Consider the following 14744-nt stretch of genomic DNA (forward strand, 5'->3'; position numbering starts at 1 on the left):
AAAGAAGGAAGCTTTATTTAGTTAGTTTGTAGGGTGGAGAATTCCAAAGCGTAATTTGATGATGAGGTAATTACCCATGCAGCACGCTTAAGCTACCTGCCTAGCTAGGCAAATCAATCAAAAATCACATACCATTACGTGCAATTCACACATGTTGTTGTTGTTTTGCCAACTGCTTTTGTACTAGTATGTATCTTCTATTTTGGGGGATAAGGTATATTCCTATCCTTCCTTTTGAAATTAGATAGCGTCTCATTATTCTCATATCTATTGGAACAACTGAACGACCTTCATAAAATGTTATTTACCATTGTTCTTTGCAGCATTCATAATGGTGGATATACGCATATCCTTATTCGTTCTTGTGAATGAATTTGCTATAGTATAGAAAGGTCTAACCTGTTATAAATTATTTTACATGATCATTTTAGATTATACTATATTCTCATCTCTCTTTTTGGTTGATGTTACACAATATAGAAAAAATTTCAAAAGTCAAACAGAATTTATTATTTTGTAGCTAATATTTTTAATTATTAATATAATTTTTTATAATTTAAACAATTTTTGGATTCTTTTACCACTTAGCTTAACATTTTCTTAATATTTTAATCCGTATATAAAAATGTGATTACTTGCTATACTAAATCATATTGTCAAAGGATAACATTTCACAAGGGAGAGTATATAGTGGGTTAAAGTTTTATACCTAAATTACTTTTTATTTTTATTATTTTATTCCATGGTTATAATGAGAGAAATTGTTTATTAAAGTTAATTTGAAATAATATTGTCAATTATAGAGAAACAATATCCACTATCAAAATTATATTATTTAACTAACTATAAAATAGAATAAATTAATACAATAAGAAAAAAAAATAGAAATGATCGGCAATAATTGACGCCATCGAATCGAGCTTATCAGGAAAAACAGTCGACAGCATCTCTGTTCTGTGATGTGAGTGGTAGCTCAGCTTCTGGTTTTGCGAACTCGCCGGAGACCATGGATGACGCCGGAAACATTCCAAACTCCGGCAACCCATCGCACAAGGCCATCGCCGTCACTGCCGGGGAAGCGCACACTCTCCTTCTTACTGGTAACACCGCTATATTCAAAGAGACCCTCAAATTTCTCTGTTTTTTTCTGTGTGTGAAAGAGGGAAATAATGTTCCAGTGTTGTTGGATGCAGGGGATGGGAGTGTGTACTCATGGGGAAGAGGAATGTTTGGGAGGCTTGGCCATGGTTCAGAAAAGGATGAGCTTTTACCAGTTCAGGTCAAGTTTCAGAACCCTAATGGAGGAGAAGCAGACACACCCAAAATTGTTGCTATTGCTTCTGGTGCATATCATAATCTTGCTCTTGCAGGTTCTGTAACAGTGTAACTCTTCACACCTTCTCAATTTCCCTTTATTTATTTATTTATTTATTTATTTATTTATTTATTTATTTATTTATTATTTTTCTGTTTTTGAAGTTAATTAATTTTGATACATTAAGAGTAGTGTAAACTTGCTTGCAGCGTCATCTAATCAAATTTGTTGTCTTATATTACCAATTAAAGTGTATGTATTGAAGTTTGAAACTTTTGCTGTTAGATTAGGTTCTGGGTAAAACTTTCTGCTGATAGTGTATGCAGATTGCATCTTTTAACTTTTCTAATCATGTTTCAAAAATTTTAAACTTTTTTTTTTTGGGAAGAAAGAAATAAATAAAAAGCTATGGTTTTGTGTATTTGAACATAAGTGACAAAGGTGTTGAGTGACAACAGGGGAAGTAAGTTGGGAGTGGAGTGAAAGTGAGAAGATTTTGATTTTCACTACTTGGTACTTGTGGGTGGAACTTGAAGATAAAGGGTATATAGCCTTTTCAACCGTGTATGGCTTTCATTGCACCAAGCAAGAGTAAAATGGTTATAATATTGACTGATTCAGTTGAATTGCTTTGTGAAGTCCTTCAGTCTGCTTATACTGAAGACTTGCTTGGTCATATGATATTTAAAGCTTTGTATGCATTCTAACATATTTCACTGTTGCAGAATTCTTAGCTTAACCGGTATAAACAATTAAATGAAAGATTCACTACAATGTAGTATCTGGCTTTTTTTAGCACATGTTTAATTAATTTGATCAAAAGAGGAACAATTGAACCCTTTTTCTTTATAAGCTTATATAAGGGAATAAGGAATATATGATAAATTGTTATGTCAGCTAAGACATTAGAATGATTTTTAATGATATGTTGCCAGACTCTTGTTGTATTATTGGCTGCATTTTCAAACTACATGTAATGCTACTTTTTGAGCAGTAATAGTTGTTAACATCAACTATATGAAATTAATATGGAGAAAAATATTTGAGACTATATAACAAATTTTATGCATCTTCTTGATTGCATTGCAAGTGTAATGGTGTGAATAAATATGTCCAATTTGTGCCTTTTTTTTATGTCCTTTGGGTCTCAGTAAACATTGATAAGTGCTAACAAGGGAAGAAGAATTCAGTCTCTCTCCCTCCAAAAATGGATCAATTACTATACCCTGCTTTTGCAAGAGTGAATATCATGTGGATGCCTTTGGAATTTTGTGCTGATATAGATATGTAGCACCATGAGTACTAGGTATCTGGTGTAATCTTAGGCAGGTTCAACTTATTGGAATTTGTTTTTTGCCGCAATAACTCTTCCTTCTGTGTGTTGACAGATGACGGGTCCGTTTGGAGTTGGGGTTACAATATTTGTATCCTTAATATGCTGGGAGTCACTTAGTCGAATTCAGTTACGGATATTACTTATTTTTACTTTTGAGAGTTTTGTTTACTTTATATTCATGATTAGTATCTACATCCTTGACTACTGTATGGATGGTCAACTTGGCACGGACGGAGAGGATACACCTGATGAAAATTCTATTGGTGGAGTTTATAACCTAGCGCCCCACTTATTGAATAAGTTTCCCAAGTCGCACCCACTTGATTCTTCAACTGGTGTCTCTGAAGTAGAAGGAAAAGGATCAATTAAGGTACAATAAGAAACATGAATTTCATCCTAAAACATAAAACATCGTGAGAATGTCTTAATGTGTGTTTTTGCCCATTTAATTTTGGCAGATACATGCTGTCAAAGCAGGAGGAATGATGTCTATGGCTATTGATAATCGTGGCACCCTCTGGATGTGGGGAAACTGCCCACAAGAAAGCAAAGGTGAATTCTCTCTTGTAAGTAGTTTCATTCCAATGCCAATACTGGCCTTTCATGGCCTTAATGTTGCCAAGGTTGCATGTGGAAATGAGCATGTTGTAGCATTGGTTAGTGCCGGAGAATCAAACAATGGTGAAGATTTGGTCTGCTACTCTTGGGGTTTTAACAACCATGGCCAGTTAGGATTGGGGGATAGGGAGAACAGGGCACATCCAGAAGTTGTGAAAACATTTGGTGAGGAGTCCCCTTGGACAATTTATGACATAGCATGTGGTGCTGCTCACACTGCCTTGCTCACTCGCAAAAAGAAATCTACCGAGTTGGAAAGCAAGTGCTGGACTTTTGGCCTTGGGGATAATGGCCAACTCGGGCATGGAACAACACAAAGCGCATTATTTCCTACACCTGTTCAAGACTTGCCGCAAGATATATCTCTTATTGGTATCGATTGCGGCTTGTTTCATACAAGTGTGGTTTCCTCATCAGGGGATGTGTGGTCATGGGGAATGGAGAAGGGTCTTGGCTTATGCCCTGATGCTGGTCGTGGTTCATCAGATTCTGGTGATGCCCTCTCACCCTTGCTTAAACCGTGTGCTCCATACCAACCTAAGTTTCCAGATCCGGTTCAAGTTGCATGTGGAGCTGCACATACTGTTATTGTTGCGCGGGATGGATATAAGGTGTGGTCTTGGGGTAGGGGGCGATGTGGAGTTCTTGGAACTGGTAACGAATTGGATTGTTATACTCCCACCAAGGTGCGGTGGCCTCCAGCGACCGAAGATTCAGAGGAAGAGGAATCAAAGAGCTCCCTCGAGCAGGACAGAGAGAAAGAAAAGGAGGCCGAAGTAAAAACAGAAACAGATGAGAAATTATCCTCGGCACTGAATGAGCTGAAGCAGCTTCAATTGAAGCTATCCACAATGGAACAATATGCTAGCATACTTCATGGTTGTGTTTTCGGAAAACCTTTTGCTGAGCAAGATGTCCCTGCTTCATTGAAGGATTCAGGTTCATTCAACATTGCAAAAGAATGGGAGAACATGTTGGAGACTGCAGATCATAGGACGCTAATGAGGTTGGAAATGTTCTACCGGGACATGCTTGCTGGTGTGAAAGATAAACAAATGAAGAGGAGGATCAAGGAAATTGTAAAGGAGTGCCTCCAATCACCGGAGCGGAAAAATTAGTATGTATGAGAGGAACAAATTGGTGAACACACAAAAGGCAATGAGCTAGGTGATCATGTTCCATTTTTGGAGTGTGGCATGGCATGCCTACTTATCGCTTTATTTGATCATTCTATTTTGCACCTTGCATCAATCCTCGGTGCCTCGTTCTATATGTGTATTGTTTAAGCCTAAAGATATGTAAAATTTGTGTCAATAACATGTATAAGATATGTATTCATTCCCCTTGTAGCCTGAATTTGATCCCAGGACACAAGTAAAATGCCATTTTAAGTAAGCTTTTATTTCAATAATAAAAAATATATTTCAACGAATTATATTTCTAGGAATATTATATTTGGAAATATTATTTCTAACTACAATAAAAAATTGTTTGTTTAATATTATAAATAATTGAAAGTTAATTTTAATAGTACGATGAATGAATTACAAATATGTTTTATTATATATATTTTTAGAATATATTTTTAATTTCCAAACATCTTCAATGTCAAAAAAAGAATTCTTTAACAAGAAATATAATAATTGAGGGATATAATAATAATTTTATATGCTACTTTTTATTCTTTTGACATAAAAATTATCAACTATTTACCTTTCGAGAAAAAACAAATTTTAAGTTTTGGCATAAATTTTTTCTGAAAATAAATTATTACTAAATTAGATTTTAGAATTTCAAATAAATGAGATTAATATGTTTTCATAAACAATTTTTGAAAATAAGTTAATTCTTTTTTCTTTAAATAAATAGTTAAATCTCAAAATAGTTCTTGAACTTGCACTCGAGCCTCGTAGTGATCATTGAAGTTAATAATTAACGTCTTTTTGTATTCATTAAATAATAATAAAAAAAAACGCTCCCGTTTCCTAACCCTTCTCCAATTCCCTTCCCCTTCCCCAACCCATCCTCTTCCTCTTCTCCTCCCTCTTCCCCAATCTCTACTGTTCCGTTAGTTTTTTGTTATTATTATTATGGCGCCGCACTTGGTGCCTTCTGTTTCCCAGCTGCACCGAGAGCTGTTACCATTGTCGATCTTAGCTTACGGAACCGACTCGCATCTTCTACTCCAGTTCGCTACTCTCGGCTACTCTCGGCTCCAACAAGTCAGTGCGTTGCCACTGCCGCTTCTCTACTTTTCCTTCTAGACCAGCTGCACCGCTATGTCGTCGTTCTGCTGTCAAAGTTGTTCTCGAACTCGACCGATGTAGCATTGACAAGAGTGGCAGTGGAGTTCGCCATTCTCAACCTTCGATGTCAAACCACAAATCCGATTTTGGTGATCACTTCTTAAGAAGCATAGCAAATTTTCTTTCTTTTTTTTATTTTTTATTTTTTGTTTTTATTGACTGAAAATTGATGAGTAATGAAAATGTTTAATTAATTCATCTATAAAAATTGATAGTTGGTTGTGTATGAAGAAAAATAAAATAAGGTAATGAAAAATTAATTTTGAGACAAGGAAGGCAGAGAAAGACTGAGAGGAGACAAGAGAAGGGGGAGAGGGAGAGAAACTGAGAAGAGACAAGAGTGTAAGAGACTAGGTTGGAAAAGGAGAAGCATGCAGCGCGGCGCGACACTGTGACGGATGGCAACAGAGAGAAAGGGGAAGAGGAAGGGGCTCGGGTTAGAGAAGGAAAACTCAAGTTTTCCTCGGGTTAGAGAAGGAAAACCTCAGGTTTTCCTTTTGTTTTTTTTTTTAAATAAATATAAAACGGCGTTTCAGACTTTCAGTCCTCTTCAATGGAAAGGATGAACAAAAATTATTTTTAAGAACTATTATGAGTCTCTCAGAAGATAATTTCAAAGACGAATTTAAATAATTAACTTTAAAAATCATTTAAGACTCGAATGTAAGTACATATACTACTTTGATATTTAACTCATCGGACATCTTAAAGTACAACTGTACAAGTTAACGATGTTGACATCAAGTTAACGATGTTGACATCGCAAAATCATGTGATTATTCCAATTGATAAAATATACACACACTAACTACGTCTACTTAGGATATTTATTGCCAATAGCCCAATACAGCGAGTGTACCGCTCGTCAAACAGTCCAAGTTATCCACCATAACAAAATTATAAGTAATCTGACAAAAATGTCAAAAATTTCTCTTAAAAATATTATTTAATCACATTTTAAATATAATTTACAAGAGAAAGTAACGATTTATGATTTTCCAAAAGGAGGATATATGGAAAAAAACAAAATATACATTATAATTATGATTTTTGTGGGTACTAGTGTCAAAGAAATTAGCTCCCTAACTTTTAATGATGAAGATCACTCAAATTGTACACTTACATGTCACGTTAAAAAAAAAACAAAACATTCTTCTCTTTCTTTAATTACGCTCTTTTGTCCTTTTCTTTTCAGATAATTATCTACTTAATGAAATAACAAGCCTTTTATGAGAGGTGTAAATTTAAGTGTACAACATGAGTGGCCACATGAATGTCCTTATTTTAATTTACGGAAAGTGATTGTTCTGGCAGATCAAGATTACACTTTCCATCAATCACGCAGCCGCAGCTGTTTCTAGCTGTCCACACTTGGCGCATCCCATCTCTTCCAAAGTAGAAACTCCATTATACTGCGCCCGACAGCCCAAATTATCTAATAAACTAGACTTGTTTTGCAAGTATCTATATTTTTTAACCGAATGAATGGGACATCACGCCAACTTATACTCAATCCCCATAATCGCAAGATATTACGAGTCTAATTTAAGTGGGGTTCACATCTCATTTATGATAAATCTGAACCGTTATAGTGTGTACACACAATGATATATATTACATAACAAAAATTTCCCAATAAACTGACACAATGCTAGATCCCAACTAAGAACAATTAAGCTATACTCAATCAACCAGTAAGCTATACAATGCACTAGTAGAAATGGGGCAACCCACAGAGGAATTTAACAAAAGAATAAGAGAACAAGAACATCACTTTCATATAATATATATATATAGAGAGAGAGAGAGAAGAGCGAGGGACAGACCAAAAAAAATAAACGTAGAAAGAACAAAGAAGCACCGTGAAATATATCTTAGAATAATAAATGAATCAGAAAGAATATATTCAACTACCTTCTGATGTAAGCCAGCCATTCTAGCTACCATTTGAGCTGCCTCACTTCATACTCTTAAGAATATGCCAGTAGCAATAAGCTTTTGGCTACAAGAGAGTCGCATCCTGAAGAATAATGCACATATATTAGCTGGGCAATGTTGTAATAAATACAGGAATAACCAGGCTGTTAAGCAGAATGCATAGTCCCCACCGACATCCCAATTTTCCATCCCATTTACTGTTTCTCAGTTTAGAGTTTCTTAGGTAGATCATATGTCTTTTTAAGAAACTTAGAGGCTATTTCATCGTTTCTATAGCATAGAACACGTAATAACGTGTTTGGTTCAGATGGATCCCACTGGCCAGAAGTTGGAGGTAATGGAAGCCTAGACCTTGCAGAGGATTTATATGTCTCCAGGGTTACTCGTCTAAACCGCTCTATAATGGTCTCTGTGTCAGTTCTGAAAAGGGGAAGGATAGATCTCACAGTAGTTGAAAACTTGTCTATTAATTCAGAAGGCAAGCCATCCCCATTTGCCCAAAATAGTTCCTTAAGAAATTTGAAATCATCCTCGATGATCTGAGAGTCCTTCCGGGAAAAAGCACGGGATGGACCACCAGCAAGCAATACAAGCAAGAATCCATCAAAGGAAGCTCTCATTATTTCAGTGATAAGACGGGTGCGGATTCTTTCATGAACAGTGTCTGAAACAAACATCAACTTCCGCTCGAGTTCCTGGAGAAATGGCTCAATCCTGGAAGATGATGGATCCCCAATATATAAACCATCCCATAAAACCTGTCTAAGATCATGAAAGACAATTCTATATGCCACTGCCTCACAGAGTTGTTGAATTCCTTCTAGACAAGCTGCTGGAGAGAGTTCAAACTTTTTCGCTAATCCATTTGAAAAATCCTCTACTTGAGCAGATTCAGAGTTCCGTAAAAGTGTAATTATTCTTTTTTCCAGGACATCAAATTCACCCAGGATCCATTGCAAAGTATTTATACGCACACAGAGTTGTGGTATCCCAGAAGAGCTATCCCCATTTGTTGCTACCTGAGGATTTCGCTTCTGGGAATTGGGAGATTTTTCCTTTTTCTTCCCAAAGCCTTGAAACTTTGACTCCATGGTGCATCTGGTCAATGCTGGCATTGTTGGAACAAATGAATTTCGTGATCCTGAATAGAAGAACAAAAAACAACAGTTATTAAGGATGTCAAATTTCACAGCTCAACCATTAAATTTCAAATATCATAATACCGCATCCAGATTTTGCTTTGGTAACATAATACTGAAGGCATCTGTCAAGGCCAGCCATCACTTCAGGAAGCAAAGCAGGATGCATCGGTATTGGGAGCTGAAAGTATGCATCCAAAGTTTCATTCATGATCCGCAAAACTTCAACGGCAGATGGAGCATATCCTTCTTGATTTGTTTGTGCAATCCAATGCTAGGAAATCACAATAAACTGGGTTAGTTTAATTAAATGTAACCAATTTATGCATGATTGGAACCAACAAAAAAAAAAAAGCAGATGTCATGTACATTGAAAATCATCAATTAGATAAAACATAAAATAAGGAGAGAGCAAACCTCTTGCTGAAGATTTCTATCAACCCACTCCTTCAGTCTGTCTAATCTAGTCTTAATCCATATTTTCACCAGATTTGCAATTGCAGCTTCAGCCTCATAAGGAGGCATCTCACGGATTATTGCTTTACCACCATCATCACTCTCCACTGAATCTTCAACTGCTATCTGCACAAGGTCTTTCTCCAACTGATCGGCGGCTCTCAACACTTGAACAGCATCAGGTGTCAGTTCTGTGATGCCCGATATGAATTGCTTCAATTCATTCCCATAGCATTGATGAAGGGTGGCAACAGCAAGACCTGCTGCCAAAGGATGCCATCTCTTAAGTATTGGACTAAACACTTGCTTTTCAGTAACTGCCAAGCTACCTACATCCTTTGCAAGGATGGCAAGGAGTGGGAGAGCATTTGGCTGATTTTTTGATGCTCTTCTGCTTGAGTCTGCTTTCTCCATTATCTATGCACAAGCAAAACAAGCACATTTCAGCATAAGTGTGTATCAGAAAATAGAGACAGATAGATAGCTGAAGGGTTCAAGTAGAATGATAAATGTAATCAAGTCAAAATTCACAATGTATTATCCAAAACTACACCAAATAACATGGATTCACCTAAGCCTAGTTCTTAGACTGGATAAGTTGCTGGATAAACTTAATAGTCTAGCTTTTATAAGAATAGTAATTTTTCCACTAATAGTCTATCAAGCATGGATACTTACATAGACACGGGATAGAACATAAGACAGGACACATTTTAAATTTTAGTTAGACACAAAAAGATGGTGTACATATAAATATAAAGAATTTTTAGATAAATTATAATATCTAGAAATTTTATTGATATTAAAGAACAAACTAACTTTTTATGTTTAATGTCTTTTCTTAATTATAAAGTATTTTAGATAATGTTTCCTATTAATAATACATACTATTTCTAAATTCATTTGAAGAATATAGGTCAAGTATAAGGTTGGATACACCGACTCATAATCCTATTTAGGTGTGTCCAAGCATGAAAATATTTTTTGATATTTTATTAAGACATAGTTGGACACGTAAGACATGCTTGTCAAACAAGTGTCATGTCTGAAATGTGTTCAACATGTAGACATGACAACTCAAATGAAGCAGGCATGCATCGTAGCTAATAGAGTAGCTTTTCCACTTACAGTCACAAAAAACTGTAGTGGTACTGACAATCTAAAACCTGTTTTATAAGATTACAGAAACTCAGCTGAGGTAAGACTTTTTTTTTCTTGGAAAAAGATTCCCATTCTCTTATGTTAAGTATAAATGGCCAATGTCGATGTAACCAAACCATGTGACACTATAAGTCAATTCTACCAACTTTTACAATGTGGAAAAGCCAATTGCAAACAGTAAGGACTTGCCTGAGCAAAAGCAGTGCGTAGTGATGACCTGATGTAAGTATCAATCCTTTCACGGGCCACATTGACTTCAGTTCTTCTTCTTCGCCGATACTCAGTAGAAATGTCTTCAACTAAAATTTTAGCTGCTGCAACTCCTAAAGAAACAATTCCCTGCATGGTCTCAACATTTCCACGGTCAAAAGTTTCATGATATGCAAGGAGCCTTTTCTCAGCCCATCCTAATATTGAAGTCAACGTAGAACTCAAAACTTTGGAATATTCTGCATCCTTTGTTGTTTTTGCATCCTTTGCTACTTCAGCTAGCTGGCCATCAGCTGCAGAAAGCAGGTCCAAATCTACCTGTCCAGTCACAACAAATCGGTGAAACAAAACCCAAGTAAAACAGAGATTATGGAGTGTCTGGTTCAGTCCAAGGATTCCCCAGGTCTTCTTAATCTGTTCCATTAGTTCATCAAACTCCTCAATAACTGATGACTCATCATTAGCATCAAAGCATGACTGCAGCAGCATTTCATAAAGCCTAAGATTCAGAGGAATCCCATCAGCCCAGTGGCATGAATCAGACCCATCATATGACCTACTTGCAAGCGACATGACAGCACTACGAAGAACCTGCATAGACTCATTGTTCCTCCCAGTTTCTATCGGCCTATCCAAAGCCGAATGAACAATCTGCCGCAGACGCTGTGCGGCAGAATTGGACTTATCGACTGGCATGTGTGGATGCAAAATCAGACCGGCCTCCAGAACCTTCAGTGTCCTCTTCTGCCATTCTTCATACTCCTGCTGATCAGTAAAATCCGAAGACTTGAGCTGCTGCAAAAGCTCAAGCGGAACCACCACAGACTCAATCCTCCTTCCAACCTGCAATAAACACCACAATACACAGCACAATCCGCAGTCAATAACACTCAAATACCGTCTTCCCTTTTCAATCACATGCACGAAACAATTAAGCACAATCGCATAAACATAAAAATCAGCTCAAATTTCAACACGTGCTATGGCCTATAACTGGATCAAAGCGACATCACAGAATCACACAATTCAACCTAAAAAACTAGAAGAACCTTATCCAATAGCAGATCAAATAAGCACCTAGCTCAATTACTTAAATTCAAACAACAAAACCAATAAACAAGCAAAAAATTAAACGAAAAACCAGCTTCAATAGCCAGATCAAACTCCATTTCTCAACATGCATTGCAACAAACACGCATTCAATAAAAAAGAAGACGAGCACACGCGAGAATCGTGAAAATAATGAAAAGCACAAATCGAGCGACCTGGCCAGCGGAGATCCTGAGCAGCGCACGCCTCACGCGCGAATCCATGGCTTCCGAAACCCTCATCTGGTTCCTCATGAGCTCCCCAACCGTTAACGGCCTCTTCGGCTTTCCCTGACCGGAACCTGAACCCGAACCCGGACCTGAGCCAGGACTCTTCCTGGACCCCGAACCCGGCGATTTCAAACCGAACGCCTTCTTCACCTTGCTGGCGGCTGTGGAAGTGAGGGATCGCTGCACCGCCGGCGTGTTCGGCGAGTTGTGACTCGGCGACTCAGTGGAGGACGACGAGTAGTGGTTGTTGTTGTTGCTGCTGCTGTTGGAGTTGGAGCCATTGGCAGCGGAGCTCAGAGGCTTCCCGGAGGAGGTGCGGCATGCGGCGACGAAGATCTCGTAGGCCGTTAGGGTGAGGTCGGAATCGGTGAGCTTGGCGGCGAGCTGACCGAGCGGTGACGGAAGGTCTTCAGCGTGAGATTGCCTGGGAGGCATAATTGAGGGCGGCGGTGGCGGCGGAGTGGTCTCTCTCTTGGAATGTCCCAATGAGAGGTCCCTGAAGAGATGGGCCATTGTAGAGAGAGAAAGAATGAAGAGAGAGAGAGATAGAGAGAGAGAGAAAGAAATGGGAAGAAGAACAGTGTGTGTGGAGAGAGAGTATGGACTACATAGAGATAGAGGGAGAGAAAGGAACAACAAGCACACACTGTCTTCCTTCTCCTCTTTCGCTTTTTAGTTTTTTTCCATGCCGTTTTCTAGAGAGAGAAAAAAAGAAATTCCTTAACTAAAAAAAATCGTAATTACTTTTCTTTCTTAGAACTTGGAAGATTTTAATTACTGTAGCTTATAACTTCCATAGCTTTGTTACTATTTCCACTGCAAATAATATTTGATTGAAAAAACTAAAAATCTAAACGGCTAAGGAGTAAGAATGGGTATCTCACTATCTCCTAAGAACGAACATGCTAAACGAGTAAAAGATACTACTTAATATTATTATTATATATTTATATATAGATATATATTATTTTATATTTTCAATATATATTTTAGTATATACTTAATATTATTATCAATAGTAAAACTTTAGATTTAACTCAATTTTGTGCTTATACGATTACGTAAAATTATTTTTAAAATATAGGTTTTAAGATTTGAATTTTAATTATAAGTAAAATTTGTCTGGAATATTAAGGAAGAAATACACTTATTAAAAAGAGACAATAACCATTCTAAATTTAAATTAGCCGATAGAGTTTTTAATTTTGATATTGAGTTTATAGTAGTATTTTTTAATGATGTGTAAAATTTGGTGTGTTCTTTTTTATATAAAAATCATAAATCTAACATTTTAATTTGTGAAGTTTAACTTTTTTTTTAAAATATAAAACCTATCATCTAATTTGTGAAATGATACAAAATTTATCTTTTGATTTATAGAGTAACACAAAATTTATCTTCCAATTTGTATTCTAATATTAAAAAAATTTTAAATTTACAAATTAGATCTTTTAATTTATCTTATTTCTATACTAAATTAAAATACACTCTTTTTCATAATTAAAAATAATACAATAATAATTTTCATAAAAAAAACAGTCTGTAAAGAATTTGGTGCACTAAAAAAGGGATACTCTTAATCGAAAAATAAATAAATAACGGCTAAGTAAAATAATTGATACTCATAATTACCTAAGAGCGATAACTTTTTCAAATTTTATTTTATTGCAGTAAATTGCATGATCTTTGATTAACGGAAAAAAAAATTATAGTTTATGAGTGAATTTTCAGAAAATAGTGTTTTTTAATATTTTTCAATTTATTTTGTTTTAAAATACAACATCTGTGGGCCTTTGCATAATTTATTTTTTATTTAAAAAATATACTAAATTAGTTAAGTGCGGGATCAGAGTCGAGTTTAGGTAATACCCGTCCTTACTCGCACCGATATATATATAATACATATAATTTTAATATATAATATATGTAATATATGTAAAATAATTAGTAAAATGATTAATAATATTATATTATATTTTAATTTTTATTTTAATTTATATTATGTATATAATGATAATTATATCAATTTTAAAATTTAATTTTATTTATTGGATTTTAATAATTATAGAAACGAGTTAGGGTTTAACTTTTTAAAATTTGGATCTTCTAAATTTGAGATTTTCATTTTAGAAGATAAAATAAAATTTCTCACCATTGAATGTTTTCTCTTTTATATTTTTGTTGTCTCACCTATAAAATAAATGGTGATAGATCATATTTATTCTTGAAAATGAAATTCAAAATTTAGAAAATCCAAATCCAACTTTTTATTAGCCGCAGATAGAAACAAAACGAATTTGATGCAAATTATTGTAGAGTGGGACAGAGTCCGATAAGGTAACTCTTGAAATATTGAGGTGTGTGCAACCATATTTTGGTGATTCAATCGTTTACCATTATTGTATAATTTTAGTGCTAAAATTTAGTTTTAAATTGTTCTTCAAATTGACCGTTTGTACCGAAAAGATTTTTAAAATTTCAATTGCACTATAAACATTTTGGAGATTAAAAAATTATATTATATTAACGGTGAAGTATTAAATTGGTCTCTTACATTTGGACGTAATTATATTTTGGTCTTTAAGATTTAAAGTGTTCTATTTGAATCAAAAAAATTTGAGTAATTACCCAAATCAGTCCCCAAGAATTTTAGAATCGGACATTTTAGTCCCCAAGAAAAATTAATATACAGATTAATCCCTAAGGTTTTACTCCGGCAGACAAATCAGTCCCCAGTTCATTTTCCGGCAGTGTAATTACCTAGATCAGTCCCCAAAGATTTTAAAAACGGACATTTTAGTCCCAAAAAAAAAACTAATGTACAAATTAATCCCGAACTTTTTTCTCAATTAGACATAATAGTCCCCGTCCAAAAATAAAATAAAATAAAATAATTATTATTATTAATTGCACAATAATATTGTACTATATTTTTTGTATTTTTTA

The 14744-nt window shown here is 35.3% G+C and overlaps 2 protein-coding genes across 2 annotated transcripts; one reads left to right on the forward strand and one right to left on the reverse strand.

Moving 5' to 3' along the window:
- Positions 1–874: 874 nt before the first annotated feature.
- On the forward strand, positions 875–4701 carry LOC107470762 (ultraviolet-B receptor UVR8). The gene is made up of 5 exons (XM_016090176.3): positions 875–1100; positions 1194–1370; positions 2704–2739; positions 2864–3021; positions 3110–4701. The coding sequence occupies exons 1-5, from the start codon at positions 1007–1009 to the stop codon at positions 4385–4387; spliced, it is 1743 nt and encodes a 580-aa protein (XP_015945662.1). The 5' UTR covers positions 875–1006; the 3' UTR covers positions 4388–4701.
- Positions 4702–7329: 2628 nt separating this feature from the next.
- On the reverse strand, positions 7330–12512 carry LOC107470757 (protein unc-13 homolog). The gene is made up of 5 exons (XM_016090163.3): positions 11745–12512; positions 10459–11322; positions 9070–9525; positions 8737–8926; positions 7330–8654 (listed from the first exon to the last, which is right to left on the reverse strand). Exons 1-5 carry the CDS (start codon positions 12309–12311, stop codon positions 7723–7725), a joined length of 3009 nt encoding a protein of 1002 aa, XP_015945649.1. The 5' UTR covers positions 12312–12512; the 3' UTR covers positions 7330–7722.
- Between the last annotated feature and the right edge of the window lie 2232 nt (positions 12513–14744).

This window comes from Arachis duranensis, chromosome 10 (assembly GCF_000817695.3).
Source record: "Arachis duranensis cultivar V14167 chromosome 10, aradu.V14167.gnm2.J7QH, whole genome shotgun sequence".
Lineage (NCBI taxonomy): Eukaryota > Viridiplantae > Streptophyta > Magnoliopsida > Fabales > Fabaceae > Arachis > Arachis duranensis.

Bases quoted from the DNA above. Each gene is read 5' to 3' on its own strand.
- LOC107470762 (XM_016090176.3), top strand. From the start codon at position 1,007: ATGGATGACGCCGGAAACATTCCAAACTCCGGCAACCCATCGCACAAG. The intron at 1,101-1,193 runs GTAACACCGCTA...TGTTGGATGCAG, and splicing joins GCACACTCTCCTTCTTACTG to GGGATGGGAGTGTGTACTCA. The intron at 2,740-2,863 runs GTATCCTTAATA...ACTACTGTATGG, and splicing joins GAGTTGGGGTTACAATATTT to ATGGTCAACTTGGCACGGAC.
- LOC107470757 (XM_016090163.3), bottom strand. From the start codon at position 12,311: ATGGCCCATCTCTTCAGGGACCTCTCATTGGGACATTCCAAGAGAGAG. The intron at 9,526-10,458 runs GCAAGTCCTTAC...GCTTGTGCATAG, and splicing joins TACGCACTGCTTTTGCTCAG to ATAATGGAGAAAGCAGACTC. The intron at 8,927-9,069 runs GTTTGCTCTCTC...GTGATTTCCTAG, and splicing joins ATAGAAATCTTCAGCAAGAG to CATTGGATTGCACAAACAAA.